Below are 22,960 nucleotides of genomic sequence, written 5' to 3'. Positions count from 1 at the left end.
ATAATTAGAAATTTTACTCAGACAGACAAAAATTGTAGTTCTTAACTAGATAATTAGATATGAAGCTTTAAAAATATACAGATGTTTGGGCCTCATGCCTGGATTCAATAGGTCTGGGTAGAGTCAAAGTATCTGTTTTTTTTTTTTTAAAGCTTGACAGTGATTGATGTGCACCCCTGCAGAAAAATAATTTTTTAGAACAAGAACTATTATTATAGCTAGCATACTACAAATGTGTAGTATGTCAAGTGAAAAAATCTTTTTAACTTTATTTTTACTCCAAACATCACTTTTAGAAAGTTTCACTTTTTACAAAAACACAGCTATTCCAAATAATCTCAAATATATTTGAGAATTTAAAATGAAATACTTGCATTTTTAAAAGCTTACCTGAGAACCAGAAACACCAGATGACTGAATATAATACTGCTGATTCTGTAATTTTGCATACATGGAATACATTGGATCTTCATTCATTAACTTGGTGTACAAGGACAGGGCCTCCATCACTTTAACATTGAGCTCTGAGAGTTCTGAATGTTTTCTGAAATATACAATAATGTGACACATAACTGCTATTTAAATGATATAATGTTCTAAATAATAAGATGCATCAAAATAGCAAAAATGGCAAAGAGTGGTGTAAGTAGACATTATTAAAAATTTAACCTTGTAATGAAAAAAAAAATATCCTATAGTTTAGCTCCAAGGCAACCAAAACTGTTTCAGATTTAGGTGCTGTGCTGGAAGGACTCTAGCTTATTGTACTTGACTTTACCTCAAATATCCAGGTTTCCCTCATTAATAACAGATGGGTCATGTGTGGGCCCTGATGATGCCGCTTACAGCAAATATGATTATAATAGTTAACCCTTATTTTTAAAACAGACTAACATAATGAAAGTCAAATAAATCCTCATTTAAAAGCAGGAGTGGGGGCAGATGGGTCTAATTTTAATTCCCACATCAAGTAGAAAACAAGTGAATGAGAACGGGCATATCTTTAAAATGAAAATAAAATAAAATACAAGGCAGCTCTATTCCAATATGCAGTTTAGAGAGATCTGTGGAGAAGAAGGTACACAGTACAGACGGAGCGCATGTTCTTTTACCTGTCAATATCTTCCAGCTTCTCATCAATGAGAGGCCCCATCTGGTGACACATGGCTAAGATGACAAGATTTAAAGAAATATAAGAAAATGCAGCAAAAGAAAGCAACTCTCTGATGGATATTCATGTAGTTTAAGGAATAAAAGACCTAATTTGGAATAATAAAAATTCTATTAATTAATCTTAGCCCACAGAACCCAAGACTGATTTTCCTAGCTATTTATAAAATCAATACTTTAGATTGACTGTATTGATCTCAGAAATTTTTAATACCAATTTTCATTTTATAACATTTTAAATGTTGAATAAAATATTTAATTTGGGTAGAAAAGTATATGAATTTGAATTCTACCAAAGGTTCAATTAAACTGCATATAAACGTGAGACTGGTCACAGAAGAGTCAGAAATGTTAACATTGTTTATATCATTTTCAATTTTATTTAAATATAAAACCACTCTGTAACAGAACACTAGATTTAATCCTAATTATTCTTTATTTGCAAGGGAAATGGAAAACAAGGTTTACCTTCAAGATGAAGTAACTCGGGAAGATCTGGTTGATCATCACTGGGATCCGTACTTTGCAACATCTGTAGCAGTTGGTCCATTTTATCCTACAGAAATTAAACTGTTACTATAAAAAGTAACAAATCATTATGCAACAATACCTTCTCACTTCATTCGTTAGATAGTGGCTAATCCTGTAATGCACAGATATGAAGACTTCAATTTCGCTTCTATGTATTTACTGTCCGTGTGTTCTCTTTTCTATCATGTGAAGTCAGAGCCCTTTTGAAACGGCTACCAGAAATTCTCTTAGATGAGAAGAAATAGAGCAACATTTAAACTTACAACATGTGAGTTCTTTAATCTCTTAAGTCATGCTAGTGGACTTCTGTGTCACTTTGTTTAGGGGCAGCTGTAGTCTTGCCATGCTGACAGGTGTAACCTCTCTCTCAAGCTGGCAGTACTTGTGACTAACAGCTCCATTACTACTTCTCTACAAGGGAGAATACAGCAGCTGTTTCAGTAAGGCACAGCTCAGCTCTGGTACAGCTGTTCTTCTAAGTAGCACCAGAAGGATTTACTCTACATTCTCTTTCCACCAATGCTTCACTTTGTCATCAAAAAAAGGAGGAAGATTTATGGCTTCTCTATTCTCCTATGTGAAAGGCTGGAAGGCATCTCAAAGCAATGACTCAGATCTATTTCAGAATCTTTTGCTGTAAGACCAACAGAACTAATGAAGGCATCATTACATAAATACATCTATACATTACATTAGTAGAGATGTATCTATACGCAAGTTTTAAAAAACCAAAATATAGATCTCATGTACCAAAGAATATTACTGTAATAATTACAAACTTTTCTCCATTCATGGTTTTTACATGGTTATGCTACTGAGTATAGTTACTTAGGTAAATAATTTACAGAGTACCAATTCTAAGCAAAGTAGTTATTTATACCAAAACAAAACTCTATACTCTGTACAGAAGGATAACAGTTTGAGAGATGAATTAGTCACTAGAGAGTGAAAACGACACACGTATATTAATACACTCTTCTGAAGTCAAAAGAATTCCATATTTAGAAATGGATATTATTTTTCAACGTAAAAGATTCACAATTTTCATTTTAAGCAGTCTAAAACAGAAGGCACATGTCAGAAAAGTTTGCCTACAGCCAAAAAAAGGAGAGGGGAGTAAAATGAGAGTGAGGGTCAACTAATACATGGATAATTTCTCTTCTCTTTGTTTACAGAATTCTACAACCTATTTGAAATTGTCTACTATCAGAGAAATGAGGTTTCTAGACAGACCGCTAGCATGCATTTTCCAATGGAATGCTACAGCCAAACCTAACTGTCCCTGACTCCAGTACATTCTCTGGGGGCTCTCAGCACAGCTTCTACAACCCGTTTCGCTAAAACAGCGCTCTTCAAACTTTCTGCTTCTGGCTCCTCTAAAAAAAGGCTAAAAACCTACAAATCCCCTCACATAGTTTAAAGATGACATCTCATTTTTCATCATTAGTTTAAAATGTTACAAAGAATATAATTTCCAGAGCATTTAAAAATAAAAGTCACACACAACCTAGAGGGGTGGGATGGGGAGGGTAGGAGGAAGGCTCAAGAGGGAGGGGATATGGGGATATATGTATACGTATAGCTGATTCACTTTGTTATACAGCAGAAACTAACACAACATTGTAAAGCAATTATAATCTGATAAAGATGTAAAAAAAAAAGTCACACATTCTTTTGAATATACCCAAAAAGTCTCACTATGATAGTGTTTGTAATAGCAAAAAACACACAAAGAACTGAAAACAACCTAACCGTCCAACAACAGAATAATGAAGTCATGATAAGTCCATTCTACGGAATATTAAGCAGGAATTAAAATAATGAGGTACAACTATAAGCACTGACATGGTAAGAATGGGACTAGGGAGGAACTTTCCAGGAGAATCTTTGCTTCGTCTGTATTTGAAGTTGTATAACAACAAAACACATGCATTAATCAAGTACTGAATTTTTTTTAAATAAGAGAAGAAAACCATTGCAACTTCAATGGTGAATTCAGTATGATGCTCTCAGGCAGGAAATCACTCACTTCATCAATGTAGGCTTGTTCCGGCTCTGGTTCTATCGTTTCTACCTGAACATCGTCACTAAATTGTACCGTCTTCTTCTCCGTTTTAACTGTAAAACATGTAACATTTATCGTTTCCTTATAAATTTAAAATTTTATTTAAAAGCACTTTAAGGAGAGAACTTGGATTTTTCTTGTATTCCCTTCAATCTGAGAAACTCAGTTTAAGGGATAATTCGGTTGCAGATTTAGGCAACCATGACAGAACATGACATTATGAAATTCTGTGAAGACTTCTTAATTTTTTCTTCTAAAGATTTTATGTTTTCCATAACAGATACTTCACTAAAAATAAGAACTGTATTTCTGGAACAAAGATTAATCACCTATTACATATGAGAGTTTAGTAAACTGCTGAACAGAAAGCAAAGTTTTACAATGGCATAAATGAATTCTGCTATTGAAAATAAATCCTCTTTTCAAATTACCAGTCCTTTCAAAGAAAAATCTCCACTTTTCCACAGGCCACGCTCTTTCAATGTAATGAATTGGGAAGTTAGCTATATATTCCCCTCACGCCACTCAGTCTTTTTTTTTAAACTAAGGGAATGACACCCAGGCCAGTGGAGAGCTTTACAAGTGGCCTTGGCAGGGATCTGAATTTTCCACTAAATCAGTCTGTATTTTTTAGTTACATTATTCTTGCAACTGAAAAGGTGGTTATTAGGGGATCTGCAAACCAGAAGCACGTATTTCTCTTGCTCAACAAAGCAATCTTTAAAAAGATTCAATGTAACATTAACCAGCAAGTATAAGGTTATGATTAACATAGTAATTAATCTTATCCAAAGTAATACTGAGAAACACATACAGCTTTAAAGGAATGAACTTCCTTTTGGGATTTTTTCATCCTGGTATCAATGTAGTCCATCAGTATTCATAAAAATTAAGAACCGGGGGATGGGAAAGGGGCAGAATTAAGGAAGGGAAATAATATTAATTAAACTATTAAATATGCTTAATGGAATATTGCATTTCCCCCAATGAAGCTCCAATACAATCCTATGAGATATGCCCATCTTGTACATGAGGTTAGCAGTGGCTTAGAAAGATTAAGAACGCTTGCATAGGAGAAAGCTAATAAACGGCAAAGCCTGGATTTGAACGCCAATCATTCTAGCTCTATTAGCCCACACTACTGGAATCTGGCCTGTGATTTTACTCCGAGAACAAGAAGTCATATCACTTATGTATTCTATGCTATAGAATATAAATGGAAAATAGGTTAATTTCCAATATAAGGAATATAGTCATCCCACACAAGTCACCATAAAGTAAAACTCTACATACGAAACCAGTTTCAGCTGATTTCACTTTCCCATGGAAGAAAAAGAGCCATATGCTATACATATTTTTGCTTTCATATCTTGAGCTATTAACAAGCAGAAAGCTGGGACAGCACTGCATTGGCTGCTACCCATAAGAAACACATGGTAGACTTCACATCCTAACAGCTGACCATGCACAAGTTTGCAGTGCTTTTTCTCTCAGGGACTAATACTATTACTTTGTATGTATGTGTATGTTTGTGTGTATATTATGTGTATGTGTGTATAAATAATATTTTACACACACACACAGATGTGTTTATGCATATACATATATAAAATACAGTGCTTGCACGAAATCTTACTGCCTCTCCAAAACGAAAACAAGCTAAGTAGGTCAGGCACTTCTAATTGACACATTCAGTGAAATGGGCTTCTGTTTGCTGCTAAAGAACGATGCTACAAGGATCTTGCTAACACTCATTTTCCAAGCCTGAGAACTGTAACTCCACTGTATAAGCTCTGATGCTCTGGTTTCTCTTTTACATGGTCCAGAGTGAAACACATGAAAATAACTAGAATATTCATTTTAAGGCTACATTTCTATATAATGGGAAAAAAAGATGAGATGGCTACTTTATCTACCTGAGATCTTGGATCTCCTCTTGAATGGAAGTCCAAGACAATTCCATCCTTTCCAACAGCTATTTCAAGATTTAAAAAAAAACAAACCCAAACCCAAAAATCAAGCAAAATCCCCCACCACCATCAGCCCAGATTAAAAAGTTAGCACGTTATGCACTGCCATCTAAACAAGGTTCCACAGGACGTTTTCTGAGTTTACCAAAGAGAACTTTATTAAAGGAATGGGTATCACAATCTGTCTCTATAAAAGTGACACAAGACATCCCAACAATAACTAGGAGAGGGCATTACTTTATCAAAGATCTGTAACATCTGGTCTGTTATTAAAGCCTTCTCTTGAAAGAGAAGCATTTTTATGTTTTCAAAGAAAAGTGTATCTTTACTGTTAATACACAGACACTTGTGCTTCATTTACTGTATAAACATTTATATAGTCTGTATTCTGGATGAGATTCAGTACAAAGAACTGTTGGAAATAAAAAGACAACTGAGACAAAGATCTTTTCTTAAAATTCCTGTAAACTAAAAATGACCAAAGCAGATCGTGATTTATAACTTTCTTTGATCTCTTCTACCTGGCATTATAGAAAGATGAGATATTTTGCCAAGATAACTGTAGCTTACCAACTTACTTACAAAAACACTCTTAAAATTCTAACCATTTCAGTCGCTACAGAAATCTTTCTAGATTAGAACATATTTCTGTTTCCTTAAAAAGAGGAAGGTTGTGACTTAATCTTGATGCCACAAAATCATCATTATGAAGATTCATTACAGTATTGCCTAGAAATACAGTGAACCGCCTACCAATATTTCGATAGACTACTGGCAGTTACATGTCCTGCAATGATTACGCCTGCCAGTAATATCACTTTTCCTCCTTCGCCCCACTTTCTAGTCTGTTTCTCCTAGTCAGCAAAGGTTTGAAACTCAAAAAGTTATTGACATGATTCGTTATAGCTCCTTCTGAATATCTGACATGGTGGCTTAGGAAAGCTATTAAGTTGCTAAGAGGCCACTGCTTCCAAATTTGGGGCTGGACACTAGAGAAATGAGCTAACCTTTGAATAGGAAGAACTCTCGATAAGGTTACACTGCATTTGTCACCCTTTCATCAACTGATGATACCAAAAATACAGAATGCATAAATTCTGTAACACTTCTTAATCTGCATTTTTACAATGACATATGTATACATACATACATATATATATGTGTGTATATATATACATATATATGTATTTTTTTTTCTTAAAGAAAAGTCCATAGTCTGTCTTAAGATAATCTTGGTAGACAGATGATTTCAATTCTTAGATGATTAGATGACTCCTCATAAATAATCTGACCGGGGAGCTGCATTTTTAATAAACACCTTGGCGGCACTAACTTTGGAGAGTCTCTGCTCCAGAAAGCTGAATTTTAGAGAGAACTGTGGATCATCATCCAGTGACAGGCTGGAAAATACTTACTCATTTCTGGTTCAGCAGTGAGATCCGCAGTCACAAAATTAGAGGGGAATAACCCCATGCCTTGATGGGTTTCACCCTTCCACCAGTTGGGGTCACTAAGAGAAACAAGAAAGAATGCTTTACTATAACAAAGAACTTTTATTTCTATGTATCTTTACCTTTTATAGTGTTTAACCTATATTATTACCAGATCTGAAGCTCACAACAATCCAGTGGAGGAAGTGAATGTATCATTATTACAAATTAGAGATGAGGCCTCAGAGAAGATAAGACGCTATTAAACACACAGTTCTTTCTCATATTCTGGAAGGCTGGCGAACGCTTCGAGGATCTAGTACAAGGCTCTGAACTCTCTCCCTCAAACAGAGGTCCCCACACTTGAAAACTGTCAACTTCGAATGGTTCATAGGCTCCCGCGTGAGAATCCTTTATAAGATAGACGGTAGGCTCTGAATCCAGACCTCCATTCCTAATCAGTGCTCTTTCTAGCACACATTAGGAAACTTTCCCCCCGACAAGAGAACACACATGACAGTAACACCATTTACAGCACAAAATGTTCACAAGGAACACACTCCCGGGTGCGTACCCACGCTAACCACTGGATCCCCAGCACCTAGGATAAGGAAAGCTAGCAAGTGCTCAATAAATACTTTTTGAATGAATGAATGATCAAGGTTTTGTGCAACTTCCAGCTAACCAGCTCAAACTTTACTTCATTTTCTTCCATTCAAGAAAACATATTAGTATGTAAGTGTGATACTATAAGAATAATCTTAAATGTATTTGAATTGATCTTTAAAAACCACATGCAGGGACTTCCCTGGTGGCACAGTGGATAAGACTCCATGCTCTCAATGCAGGGGGCCCAGGTTCAATCCCTGGTCAGGGAACTAGATTCCACATGCATGCCACAACCAAGAGTTCACACACCACAACTAAGGAACCCATGTGCCGCAACTAAGAAGGCCTGGAGCCACAACTAAGGAGCCCGCCTGCCACAACTAAGGAGCCCGCGTGCTGCAACTAAGGAGCCAGTGAGCCACACTGAGGAGCCCGCCTGCTGCAACTAAGACCCGGTGCGGCCAAATAAATAAATAAATAAATATTAAAACGAAAGAAACAAAAAAACCTAATGCATTTATCCAACCTCAAAAACAAAGATTTAGGCTTCCCTGGTGGTGCAGCGGTTAAGAATCCGCCTGCCAAGGCAGGAGAGACAGGTTCGAGCCCTGGTCTGGGAAGATCCCACATGCTGCACAGCAACTAAGCCCGTGCACCACAAGTACTGAGCCCGCGCGCTAGAGCCCATGAGACACAGCTACTGAGCCCGCGTGCCACAATTACTGAAGCCTGTGCACCTAGAGCCCATGCTCCGCAACAAGAGAAGCCACCGCAATGAGAAGCCCACGCACCGCAATGAAGAGCAGCCCCTGCTTGCCACAACTAGAGAAAGCCCGCATGCAGCAACAAAGACCCAATGCAGCCAAAAATAAAAATAAACAAAATAAGTAAAAATTTATTTAAAAAAAAACTGCCAGGTCAGCTCTCCCTTTAAAAAAAATAAAGACTTAAAAAAAAAAACACTTGCAAATTTTAGCACTTCATTATGAGTAATAATCGTCAGTAACAACTAATTTTCAAGTAAACATAAAGCTGTAGTAGAAAAACAGATGCACTGTATCACCTCCCCTATGATATAACGTATATAACACCATGTAAAATGAACTTGTTCCACACTGATATGCTATTCTGTGCAAATAAATTAATTCAATATATTTTGTATTTCTTATAAATTCCATATATATACATATATATATATTTGGTGTATTTTCTAAAATCTTAACCTTTTTTTTTTTTACTTATTTAACAATCTATATTATAAGATGGAACCAAAAATGAATAGAGTGAACTAGGCCTCCAAGACATATAAAACCCATTTAAATGATAGACGAGGAAAACTTAAGCTACAAAATACGAATCCAGACAGTATGACACAAGCAAAGCAACCGACCGTCCTACAGAAAAACTACCTGCATCAGTATTTGATTTTATTACGTTTGATAAGGCATTCAGCAAGAATAATATGAAACACAGAATATGTTATATATTTTCACATGAATGTTCAACTTAATAGTAACCATCACCTGTCATCAAGAACTGTAATAATTTCTCCAGCTTTAAAAGTAAGTTCGTTATCTTCAGCAGCTTCAAAGTCGTATATAGCACGAACTTTTCGGCCTTCGTGTTGGTGGTTAGTTAAGAGATTAGATGTACTTGGATACAAATTGGAAAGGGTGGTTGACTGCTGCCTTTGTTCCTTCAGCGACAACTCAATGGCTGGAAAATAATGGGTTTAAAAAGATCCCAAATGTTAATATACCCAGCAATCCTAAGAAGTACAAAAAGATATCTGAAGGTAAAAAGTATTCTTCTTCTAATAATGTAGAGGGAAACTACGACATATCCTGATATAATATTGAACAAAAATAATGTCATCAGTTTTATTCATTCATTCACACTGAGAGCTTAAAAAATAAACTAAAAAAAAAAATGAACAGCATGATGACTATTTTTACTGAACAGGTACAATTTTAAATATTCTGGGTAATAAAAAGACATAAACTCAAATCAATTTTGTTTAATTTAGCTGCAGATATTTTATATTTTCTTTCATCTTTTCAATGTATTTCTGTAGCTTAAGTTTACCAAATAATAAACAAAATCACTTGGGAAGTCCAAAGTCCCAAGCTTGAGTCCTTCACTGGGGGCTTACTAAATAGGAGTCCCAAAGGAAGTATCTGAGAACCTACATTTTATTGTTCCAAAGGTCATTCTTAGGTAATTAGTCTAAGAACTGGAATTTGGAAATAACTATGGTAAAGTCTCACCTAACAAATCCCCCAAAATAGATTTCAAATGTGTCTGCTCTATCTCCTCCCCTAATACAGGCCATCACCATGAGTCACACAGGCTCTGTAACATAATCTTAATGAATTGACTACCCTGCTTTCAGTGCAACACATAACCCCGTCTTCCCTTCCATTTCTGTTCTAGATGAATAAAAGACCAGATGGGAAAACAAAACTTTAAAATTATCATAGAAAAATATCTTTCAGGATCCTGGGGGAGAGAAAAATATCTTAAGACATTAAAAAAAAAACCCAAAATCATAAAAGAAAAGGAAAAATTTTGACTACATGAAAATTTAAAACTTGTTTAATAAAACATGCCATTATCAAAGTTTAAATTGTAAGCCAAAACCCAAGAGTAGATATCTATAACAGGTATAACAGGCAAAAGATTAATATCCAAAATAAAGATGTTCTATACATCATTATTAGAAAAAAAACAGAAAGAGAGACAATCAGAACAGCTAATAAATGTTCAAAAAAGGACTGAACCTCACTAGCAATCAAGAAAATAAAAATTTAAAACAATTAGGTATCATTTCAAACTCATCAGAGTCACAAAAATTAAACTCTGACAATAGCAAATGTCATGAGTCTAAAAAGAATAAGTGAATAATAAAAGCTTTCATACACTGCTGATGGAAAAGGAAATACTATAACTATTTAGCAAAGTTAAAGATGTACCTACTCCATAAGCCAACAATACCACAAAACAAAATCTCTCTCTCTCTCACACACACACACACACACACACACACACACACACACACACACACACACACAAGAGAAGGTGGACAAGGATACTCAGTGCAGCTTACTTGTTATAGTAAAAAAAAAAAATCAGAAAACCCAGCTGTCCATCAGTAGGAGGATAAATTACAGCAGATATTTATTAGTTCACTGGAATATTACACAGCAGTTAAAACAGATGAACTTGATATACATGTCTCATTATGAACAGATCTCAAACATATTGTTGCATGAAAAAAACAAGTTGTAGATGATACCTAGAGTACACTATTTATGAAAAAGAATTTGTTGGACACAAAAAAGTATTTGGTATTGTTTATGGACACATAGATAGTGTAGTAAAAACATTATAGAAACATAGACTGAACGGACATACATGATAGCAGTTGCCTCGGAAGAGGAGAGGAAAAAAGTGACACTGAAGAGAGGAACAAAGGAGAACAAGTAGATTTCAACTTTAGCTGTGAACTCCTATTTCTTTTATTTTTAAATATCTTGGGGGAAAATAAACATCAAGTAAGAGACCTATCTTCTTTCCATGATCAGGGACTTAAAAATGTACCTTTTGCTAAATCTTCTTCTTCTTTTTTGTTAGCCACAGTACCAGGATCCTTGGCTACCAGAGCTGGGCTTGCTTTTGCTTGTTCTGCAGCCTAACATACAAAAAAGGAAAATGATATTTGAAAGTTGTTCTCAAATTTTCCTACCCCCAACTAATCTAAGAACTCACAAGACCCTTCCCATCAATCCACCACAGACTTCTGAACAAGAAAGAAATCTGAACCTGAGCAGCCTCCTCTTTGAAAGGAGCCAGAGAACAGGTAGAACTGGAGAAAACAGACTGAGAGAGTTTGTTTTCTTAGGGTTAACAGTCTAGCCACACTCTCCCAGGTTTGTGTGAAGAGGTTAAACTAGAAGCAGACACTATACAAACCAGAGAAGACAGACTAGAGGAGATTTCAACAAAAAGGGGTTGAGAGTGGGAAGGAGGTGACTACTTTAAAAACAAGCAGTTTAAAAATTTTTTAAATATCTATTCAAGAGTTTTACTGTTTCCTTCCAGATCAAAAGTCAGGATGTTATCTTTAGGAATCCAGACTGATATACAGTAATACAAATGCTCATAAAATTATACTATTTTCGGGCTTCCCTGGTGGCGCAGTGGTTGAGAGTTCGCCTGCCGATGCAGAGGACACGGGTTCGTGCCCCGGTCCGGGAAGATCCCACATGCCGCGGAGCGGCTGGGCCCGTTGAGCCATGGCCGCTGAGCCTGCGCGTCCGGAGCCTGTGCTCCGCAACGGGAGAGGCCACAACAGTGAGAGACCCGCGTACCGCAAAAAAAAAAAAATTATACTATTTTCTAAACCAAAATACTAGCAGCTAATTTTGACAATATATTACTCTACCTCTTAAACATATTTTGTATATAAGGTAGTGTACAAGTAAATAAATACATACATTGATTCACACTTACAGAATTACAAGCTTCTAAAGTCTTAATGGCTGCTGAGTTTTTGTGTGGCCATCGAGGCCAATGAGACTCCAGCCTCATTTTTCAACCACTCTATCAGTTACCAGAAACTGTTGGCGCGCGCGCGCGCACACACACACACACACACACACACACACACACACACACACACACGCTGTGACACACGTTTGCTTCTACTCATGACGTCCTCCCCTCTGGCTCACTGTACTCCATCCACATTGTTTGCTAGTGAGATTCAACCCACCAGTCAGTGAACAGCTGAAAATCACTTTCTCAGTGAAACGTTCCTAAACCCTCTCATTAAGCCTTCCCTCCTCTGTGCCCCTCTGGTAACACTTTTAAACAAGGTATTATATGATTCGGGTAGTTAAGGACAGTTAAGGACGCAAGCTGGGGAATCAGGCTAATGGGGAGTCAGGCTAATGCGGTTCAAACCCCAGATGCACCACCTTCTAACACATGAACCCTGAGCGCCTAAAAGCCTCCTTTGGCCTCAAGTTCCTCATCTACGAAATGAGGACAACCATGGCCCACACATCACGGGCTGTCATGAGGATTAAATCAGCACACGTAGCTTCCAAAGTCAGATGCAATGAAGGTCATTCAGGGTTTAAATCACAGAGTATATAACGTTGTCTCCTGGGCTTAAAATGTATGCAGAGGTGATACATGCCATACATGTGATAACTACAGCACAAAGGGTGCTGAAGTAGGGAGTAAATAAACTCTCTACAGTTGCAAGGTTTCTACATTTTACGTGAAATAATTCGCTATTAACTCAAAATAGACTGTGACAAATTACAAATGTATACTGTAATTCCCAAAGCCATCAATTAAGAAAAATGAAATTCTAAAAAATATTCAAATTACCAAATGCATAGCACTTAGATCACTGCCCAGTACATAGTAACAGGCAATAAATCTCAGCTCCTATTATAATTCTCTGCTTACATGTCTGTCTCCATAACCAGGCTGCATGTTCCTTGAGGGTATATGGAGCTAAATATTACAAGAGCTCATAAATGATTGTTGAGTAAATGAAAGGCAAAATATTCAACATTATAGTAAATACCGTGCAATAGTCCACTTAATATATTTATAATGTCAAACAAATACACAAGGCATTTATTTTTAGAAAAACTGATTAGAAGAGAGCTTTTGTATTCAGTGAATAGAACTTCAAGCACTCTCAATCTGACCCACCTCTAGTTGTAAACTTCCTTAAATAAAAATGTTTTAATTATCATACACTTCTGAAAATTGAACGTATGCTTCATCAGAGGCAACCTTTATTGTTATATATGAATTTTTTTCACAATTTGTGAACTTCACAAAATAGACATATTGATCTTTTGTGGTCTGAGAAGGGATCTCTACTGGTCAAGTAGGAAGTGCAGAAACAAGCTATATTAAGCCCTACATTCCTGAACTGCTCTCTTTTCAAAGTTCCTTTCTATCATCAGGTTCCAAGTATAGCAACGCTACTTGTCTGATTAACCAGTCAAACAGTAGCAGTGCCAGCATCACTTCAACCTCAGTGTCCAAAGTCAGTGCTAAGAGAACCACAGCAGCAAGAGTTAGGTGACTCAAGTATCACTTTTCTTAATATTTTTATATTATTTTCTTCTGTACTTGGATGAAAAAATATACTTTAAAAAATTCTCGTTTCCAGAACCTTTTTTAAAAATATGCTAACAAAGGTCTAGTCTGATTAAAATGTAATAACAGCTTAAGCAACTAAGTGACTGTAAGATTTGGAGGGACTTCTGCAGTTGATCCCAGATGATAGATTTTTTTTTTAATTAAACATGAAGCTCTCTACAAACATGGTTTTCAACGAAAACCTCTTCAGAAACTACTATTAAAAACATCACCATTCTACCTTATCATAGGTTACTTTATACGCATTTTACATATTTCTTGTGGTTGAAAGACAGCAACTATAACAAAATGAGCTTTCACATATTTTATAAGATCTAGATGCAAAAAAGAAAAGTAACTCTTAACTTTACTATTGCTGATCTACACCCTGAATCTTTTGAACAGGAGAGTAGTCTCACATCTACACCAATTAGTACGTAAACGCTCTTGCCAGTGTTCACTCCACTTCTTGTCCTTCGAAGCCTAGTCCGGACAGACACATATCTACTAACCTCAATATCAAACGGAAGGCAGGATCGTGTAGTGGAAGGAACACTGGACTGAGAGTCAGGAGGCCTGTGTCCTAGTTCCAGCTCTGTCAACTACTAGCTGTGGCCCTGGGCAAGTCACTTAACCATTCTGGGTCTCAGTATCCTCATCTGTAAAATGAGGGGATTAGATTAGAGGATCACTAGAGCTGTTCCCACAACTATCTGAGATTCTAGGTTAACCAAACAAAGCTACGTATCAAATGGATCAGTAACTCTTCTTCCTTCTCTTACAGGGACTGAAATGCAGTTTTGTTCCTTTGTGGACTGAAATGCAGTTTTCACCTGCACTGAAAGCTGTCCTCAAGAGTCGTGCTGCTCAAAACAGAGTCATCGGGGGGCTTGTTAAAATGGACACAATGAATCCACTGCTATGGAGGCACATTTCCACCCGTGAATGAGATGTTACAGTTCTCACCAGCTTCCAGGCGGTGATGATGATGGCCAACCAACCACACTGTAAGTAACAAGCTCTGGAACAGGTTCTCAGAATACAGAACCTGCCATTCCACTAAGCAACTACACTCTTTGGTTCTCCACAGTGAGTCTACTCTTCGATAATTAAACATTGCTTCTATTGTCAAGGATATCTTATTATAAGATATCTTGGATTATTCTGCATAAAATTATTCCTTAATTATACAGATTTAGAAATTATTCTGAGGTAGTAAAAATGAGCTATCAATTATGAATGACTACTTCTCAAAGATGTAATTTATCATTGTAAAACTATTCATAAGCCAAATTTTTTCAAATAAGAAGAAAAATATCCTCTCTTCCTTTATCTCCAAAATATATTTCTAGGTTTTCACATCTCAAGAGTACCTACATAAATTAGAAGTGCCTTGGGAAGAAAGTCTAGATAAGTCTGGATGAACCACTTCATAATTCCCTTGAAATGGTCAAAACCCTGAATGTGAGCCCTCTACAACTAAGAGTTTTCTGCTCATGCTTTCACATCACTCATTATATTCTACCCCAAGCCATACAATGGGGAAAGACAGTGCAGTAAGTTACCACACACTTTAAGCCTACTTAGTTAGCTGGGCATCCTAAAGGATGGTTACCGGAATAGAAAAGGAATAAAAGAGATAATCTTCCTTTTTTTCTCCTATATGACGTAAATTAGAGATTGAGCTCATTACATAAATAATTTTTTTTTAAGGCAAGTTAAGTCTTTCAGTCAATCATATTTATTAGGAAAAAGAAAGAAGACACGTACGTGCTGGTCAGCTCTTAAGGGGAATTTTTCTTCCCAATGACCCCCTTTTATCTCCCTACCATTTTTTAATACAGGTGCTCATAAATTTCATAATCCAAAGAACCTCTAAACACATCCTTAAATTTTAACGAAACCTGATTTTTGAGCTGTCATTCTTTGTAGATAAAATTACAGCACCAAGAGCATTTAACAAGAATGTCAGTATTACCTAATAAAGCAATTTTGTCTGTATTATTAAAATTATATTAAAAATTTTTTAATTGCAAAAACGTTAAATGAATTCATTAATAAAGAAGGAGAAACAGTGGGGAAATAGAAGTTGGAACACATTAACATTCCACTATATTTTTCTGGCAACTTTATATGCAAGATTATTAACAAAAATTCCTCTGGAGTATTAAAAACTACCTGGGTTTGGTGGAAAAACTCAAATAAACATAGCTACTTTAGAGAAACGAACTGTAGAACACACACAAATTTATATAAAATACCTGAGAGCCAATAGCTGGAAATGTAACACCTTGTTCCTTAAGGTTCTTAATCATTGCTGATATTAGACTAAGTTGTGGATCATTCTTAAATTCATCCGTCCATTCAACCATAAGAGCCTTTAATTTTTCACACACTTTAGGATGACCCTTAAAAACAGAGAAAAAAAATTAATAAAAAAGCACTAATTTCCTGGCAAATGATTTAATACAGATACCGTAAATATAAAACTTAAAAGTGTTGCAGATATCTTTTTAAATCATAAATTATCCCTAGCTATAGATGACACATAAGAAAATACAGATAGTTACTAGAAATAAACTAGTTTTATTTCCACACTATGAAAAAAAATAGATGATACCATCACATACCTCATAACATATTAAGACATTAGATATATAGTAACTTATTCTGGAGGTCAGAAAGACAGGACTTTTCAGAGTATTTTGCAACTAAGCAAGTGTTGTCTATGAGGAAGACATAGAAAAGTTTGTTTTCTTTTTTTGCAGACCAATGAAAACTAAGTTGGAAAGAGACAATAAATAGTACAATTCCTTTATTCCTAATTCCTGACTTTTAATGTGCATGGCTGTGTTTTTACCCAGTTACTTAATTATCTGAGGCCTGGCATGAGGTCTACTATATGCCGATATTCCTGGAAACTTCATTTCTTCAAAATAACATTTCCCCCTTAAGTATAAAACCAATATGTTCACTGTAAAATATTTGAAAAATAAAGAGTTCTTTCTCCTATACACAACTGTTTGCTTTTTAAAGTTGTTCACGTTACTAAATACTGAGTACAAATCTTCAATTAAGGAAAATACTACATTAGAATCTCTTCATAAACCGTTGTACATTTTGATGGACATTCAGGACATCAAAAGAATGGTAAATAATTAGCACAAAATACCTAAATATAACTGAATAAAGCAGAACAGGCAAAAATTATCACATAACCATGTTCTAAAAGGAGTACAGAATTTTAAATACTTATTTATGTACTATTTCCTACTACAATCTGGAAATACTCATTTTTTCCAAAAAACATGAAGCATTTTCCCTTTTAACACTTAAAACATTTTTTATATATAATTATCCCCCCCAGAAAGGCCAGAAATAATTACCTTTAGAATGCATGAATTTTTACTGAGAAAACTCACATATTACTTAGTAAATTAAATTTTTTAAATTCCTTAAATTGCTGGATTTGAATTTTTAACTCTACATTCAGTTAAGTAGATGACCTCTGTGACTAAAAAAAAAAAATGGTTATAAAAACTGTGCCTAGAGTAAACTGGTACCTCTTATTCAGAGAAATACACATATTTTTCATCAGAAGAAAGGAATGGTGAAGAAAAGAGGTTAAATATATTCTAATTTGGCTTGGCCAAAACCAAATCTCCAAGTTACATAAATGTGTAGTCTCTTCAGCAAAACCTAACATGGACGTATACATGGACAGACGTAGCCTAGAAAGAGTTAAAAAAAAAAAAAAGCACAGACTAGTCCTTTGTGATTTAAAATGTGAAGAACTGAATAAAATATATGAAGAAAGAAGACAGTGCTAATTCATTTCTAGAAATAATGTGCCTTACCTTGTTTAATACGTTGCTTACTTCACTAGCAAAATCTCTTGAACATACTTCTAAGTGAAAAATTTTGCCACAATTTGATACACACGCTCCTAGAAGCTAAAAGAATAAAATAGGGAGTTAAAAGGGCTCAATTTCGGTAGACAATTTTGCGTTAGATCTTGAAATGAAACCACTCACAGTCAGAGCCTGCATAGCAACATGAGGATCTTTATGGTTCACCCTCCTCATAATAGACCGAAGACAATCTTTAGGTCTAAAAAATAAGAAATGTAACAATTAGTAGTACATTCTACTTTTTTTCCCCTTAACTATAAAAGGCAATAGACTATGATACAAAAGGAAGAATATGGTAGAGAAGTTTAATTCTTACTAATGACACAATTGAAAAACTGTACACTAAAAAGTTCCTTTAAATTTTTCAAACAAAATTAACAGGCTCTCTTCCTTAACGATCATAGATAAGGCATTCTGGGCTAATTCTAGATGGAAAGTTTTGAAAATAAAATGACAGACCAAGACTTCCACTTCCAGTCACGATGGAATAACTGGAACCAGAGTTACACTCCTGTTGTAAATAATTAGAAAACTGGAAAAATATATTTAAAATACATTTGGGACATCAGGCCACAGGTAGCGCTGAATGATGATCTCTAAGAAAGAACACAAATTAGATAAACAGACGTCTGCCTCAGCTTTCTACCCAGGGGCACTTTCCAGGTAGCGAAATAGGCTTTCTGTCTAAAGGCAGTTTCTGGATCTCAGCACAGAGAAGCTGATCCCAGGAAGATGGTGGTGATCTTACTGAACTGAGGGGACAGAAATCAGAATTCCGGCAGGCTGTGGGAGCTAGAATTTGCAGGACAGAGTAGAGGAGCTATATGAAGAAAGAGTGCTAGATACCTGCATGGGTCCACTGAGGTCTGCTGCCCACCAGGCTGGACAAAAAGTGACTGAGAGCTCTACTTTGAAGGGTTCCCAAAACTCACACAGCTGTCAGAGCTCATACCAAAGTGGACAGTCCTTGCAGCAGAGCGTTTAGGCCTTGGTGATGGGGCTACACCATCCCAAAAGACTATCCTAAATCCATCCAATAACAGCTTAAAAAACAAGCCACAGAAGAATAAAATTGATCCAGGCCTAACCTCTAACAGAATCAAGTCCAATATTCTTTAACAGGAGTATGACAAAACCTGGCATTCAACAATATAAAATTCATAATACTAAGCATTCAATCAAAAATTACCAGATGTGACACGAAGTAGGAAGAAGTGACACTTAACTAGGAGAAAACTCAGTCAAATGAAAATGTGGAAATTATATAAGCTATTTTAAGTATGATCAAGGATGTACAAGGAATCATCAACATAGCAAAGGAAAGAAGTGGTATACAAAAAAGAACCCGATAAAACTTCCAGAGAAGAAAAAATATATAAAATGAACTAATTAACTAATTGGATGAAATTAACCTGATAGAAACAGAAGGATGTATCTAATAAGGGATTAATATCCAGAATATATAAAGGGGTCCTACCTCTCAACAACAAAAAAATGATAATCCAATTCAAAAATGGGCAAAAGACTCAAAACAGACATTTCTCCAAAGAAGGTATATAAATGGCCAGAAAGCACAAGAAAAACCGCTCAGCATCATTAGGGAGCTGCACATGAAATCACAGTGAGACACGATTTCACATTAAAAAGGAAGAGGCAACCAGCCGGGGATGTGGGGAAATGGGAACCTTTATGCACAGCGGTGCCCACGGCGATGCGAAACCAAACAACGTAGCCACTGTGGACAAGTTTGACAGCTTCTCACAAAGTCAGACATAAAACTGCCCCGTGACACAGGAACTCCACCACTATGTGCTGAATACGCAAATAAAAGAACTGAAAGCAGGAATTGAAGCAGACATCTGTACATCCATGCTCAGAGCAGCATTATTCACAACAGCCAAATCTCCACCAACAGACGAACGGATTAACAAAATACAATGGAATACTATTCAGCCTAAAAGAATGAAATTCTGACACATGCTACATGGGTGGACCTTGAAGACATACTTAGTGAAATAAGCCAGACACAAAAGGAGAAATATTACACGGTTCCACTTATACGTGGTACTCAAAACAGGCGAATTCATGGAGATACAAGTAAAATAGAAGTCACCAGTGGCTAAGAGAAGGGGGAAATGGACAGTTACTATTTAACTGCAGACATACAGAGCTTCCACTTGGGATGGAAGTTTAGGAAATGGACAGTTGGACACACACATACAAAAGAAAAAACAGTATCAAGTGATCTGAACAACACTGAGCCCTGGGAAAATTGGCCAGTAAGAATAATTGTCCTAAAAAATTTCTTTAAGGATTGAAAATGCAATTACTAATGATAAACAGGAAAAAAAGTCATTTTTAATAGGGAGATATTAGAATAAAAAATAAAATTTCTGTTTCTAAGGTTGTTTCACTGCCTGTTGGGAAGCTTTCCACCTAAAGAGCATGGAAAAAAGAGGGGGAAAAATTGTATTTATGGGATACCTATTATACGTCAAGCATTCAACTCATGATTCTGCAGCTCTTATTCTACTGATTTTGTATTAAAAGTGTCTAAAAGCATCATCATTAGACTGAAGAAATAATATAACATTATTTAGATTCTGCCTTTTTTACAGTTGGACTTATTTTAGGAGCCAGAATCTGTGACCTCATGCTAATTTTTGCAGTTGTGAAAAGCATGTTGACAAATACAAAATTATCATTTCAAAGCACTGGCAGAGGCCAAATTATCTAAATACCAAAATTCAAATCATTTAAAAATAATGATCCAAAGATGATTCAGCTCAGTGAATAAAACATTTTAGAAAATAATCCTCAATACTTGCTTTACCACCAAATTTTAAATGAAATTTCTGACGTATTGTTCATAAACCACACTTTTTTTTTTTTTTTAAAGAAAGAAATCTAAACTGTGGTGACTTTTGGAAAAGAGGATGGAGAAAGGGGCTTTGAAATGGAACTTTTTACTTTTTATTTCACTAATTTCTACACTGTTGAAATGTTTAACCACAGCCAATTTTAAAAACCAAGGCAAGGACATGTCTGGAACCAAAGCAAAGTTGGCTATTGCATCCGTAAAAAGGATAATGCCCAAAAAAGCCAACTAGAATGTTTATAAGTCCTGACAAACACTTTATGTATGCCAACAAAGCAATATCTTTTTAGGTATAATAAGCTAAAAAAAAAAATCCCTTCAGAACTGTGTATAAAACTGGCGCTATTAAACAACAGAAGTGACCCACAAAAATCTAGTATTTAACGACCTCATTCTGTTCCGTGTTTTTTTTCAATTCAGCTTTTCAGTATTTCCACAAAACGATAAGTAAAATACAGATGTGAAAGTATATTTTTATATATTTCATTATAAATCTTACAATTCAACAAAAAATTATAGCTAAAATATTCTTTTTAAAAAGGTTTAAGAGTTATAATTGAATTTAAAGTAGGTGTCTATGGTTATTATCCTCTCAATGAGAAATGAAAATGGACTACAAATATAGTGTCTGTATAATTTATCATCTATACGAGTGCCCCTTTTAGAGTGAAAGGGGGTGCTAACCAGGCGTAATACAAGAACAGCAGGCACAGAGTGAAACTATCCAAGGGAAATTGGAAGCATGGTCAGCCCAGCCAAAACTATGTTCATCCAAACATTATCTTTTTATGCATAGATCTCGGACACGTAGTTAATACAAGAGTGAGAAAAAAAGGCAGTACTTCCATCTAGTTGTGGCTTCTACTGTCTTTTCCTTGAATCCTAGACCAGACAAGAAAACAGGCTTTTCATGAATGGACACAGCTGCCTCGGCATATGTCAGCTCTGATGAACTAAAGCATCAAAGTCCGTTTCATTATTCACAACATTACTCCAGGCCACCTCAATACACTGTACTGTGGGCTTCCACGAAAAGAAAGCCTTAGGAGGGGGCTCTTCTCCACTAGACCCTCTCACTCCAGCTCCCCTCTCTCCACACCACTCTCCATCTTTCAGGTTCTATGTCTTCAACATGGCCGATGCTCAAGAAGTCACTGAACTAAATGGGAAAGACACGAATTTTCACTGTTGTACAATAATTAGTATTTAGAATAACTGAATAATCGTCATTATAAAGCTCTATTTGTTACCAACTTCTGCATCTTCCACTGAGTTTGCTTTCTATGTGGAAAATGTACATGCACTCGCAAAATCTATTTCTGAAAAATTACGTGATGAGGGGAAAATGCATAGTAAGTAGTGCTGGGAGGAGCACAGGATGTGAGGAAAGGGACTGTTGATACATACTAATGAAGCATTTTGTAAAATTACCTGCTAAGATAAAATCTGCATGTGCATTTAGAGGAGTCTACCAACAGTTTCCACCACCAACCTTTCGTAAAGGGTAGTCAAATCCTGATCTCTCTCAAAACCCTTCCCAAAACTCCATTTTGGTATTTTAAAACATTTTGTAAGACTCATCCTCTCTCTGCCTTATCTTGAGATTGGAAAACAAAAAGATAGGAGAGGTCAAGGATACAGACAAGAACAAGGAAAGAACTCTCTCTCACCCTTCCCAGTTTTCCAACCCCAAAATAACTCTCTTAACTTACTATGTGATAAATGACCATACCACAAATCACACCACTGTAAAATGTAATGGAATTGTACTGTTTGCTGAGTTTCCAAAGTAAGGATAATAAGGCAAAAATGGCAGTTAATCAATTTTCTTTGATTAGGGAGTTACTGTTGCAGAACATATTCTGCCATCTCCCAAATATGCTCAATACAGGCAATTTCTCCTCAATTACTGAAGCAAAACTGTTATGTTGAGCACCAGGTGAAGAAGATGGCTTGTATATTCAGGGCCATGTTGTTTAAAACATGTATACTCTGAGCAAGAGTCATACTCAGTGCAGGGAGATATACACACTCTGTAAGAGAAAGGGGAACTGGAATTTAAGACAGCACGTAGAGCTCACTAAATGGACAGAAGAACAAGTTTTGAAGAAAAATAAAATTGAGGGGGCTGCAAAAGAATACAGTTAAATTCAGAAAGTTAAACATGCATAGGATGTAGCTCAGATCTAGAGTTAAGAGGACCAAAGAAAACTAAAACTAATTTT

General features: G+C 35.9%; 1 protein-coding gene across 6 annotated transcripts in view; it reads right to left on the bottom strand.

Annotated features, from left to right (window-relative positions):
* The window catches only part of STAM (signal transducing adaptor molecule), a 92,444-nt gene that overhangs the window by 41,734 nt on the left and 27,750 nt on the right, over window positions 1–22,960 (bottom strand). For 5 of the 6 annotated variants that reach the window (XR_013827066.1, XR_013827067.1, XR_013827068.1 and 2 more), the window contains exons 3-12: window positions 17,981–18,056; window positions 17,804–17,899; window positions 16,208–16,354; window positions 11,376–11,466; window positions 9,299–9,491; window positions 7,152–7,246; window positions 3,731–3,819; window positions 1,639–1,726; window positions 1,113–1,167; window positions 391–544 (exon numbers count right to left, since the gene is read on the bottom strand). Coding sequence is in view for 2 of the 6 variants with exons in the window: in XM_079912728.1 (XP_079768854.1) it covers window positions 391–544; window positions 1,113–1,167; window positions 1,639–1,726; window positions 3,731–3,819; window positions 7,152–7,246; window positions 9,299–9,491; window positions 11,376–11,466; window positions 16,208–16,354; window positions 17,804–17,899; window positions 17,981–18,056 (1,084 nt within the window). In the remaining 4 variants the exon portion in view is untranslated. Of the gene's footprint in view, window positions 1–390; window positions 545–1,112; window positions 1,168–1,638; window positions 1,727–3,730; window positions 3,820–7,151; window positions 7,247–9,298; window positions 9,492–11,375; window positions 11,467–13,205; window positions 14,606–16,207; window positions 16,355–17,803; window positions 17,900–17,980; window positions 18,057–22,960 lie in introns of those variants that run through there. The other variant, XM_079912729.1, reaches the window with a different exon arrangement.

Source organism: Stenella coeruleoalba (assembly GCF_951394435.1).
Source record: "Stenella coeruleoalba genome assembly, chromosome: 2".
NCBI lineage: Eukaryota > Metazoa > Chordata > Mammalia > Artiodactyla > Delphinidae > Stenella > Stenella coeruleoalba.
Note: the sequence above shows the minus strand (reverse complement) of the source record. Positions and strands in the feature narration are given on the sequence as shown.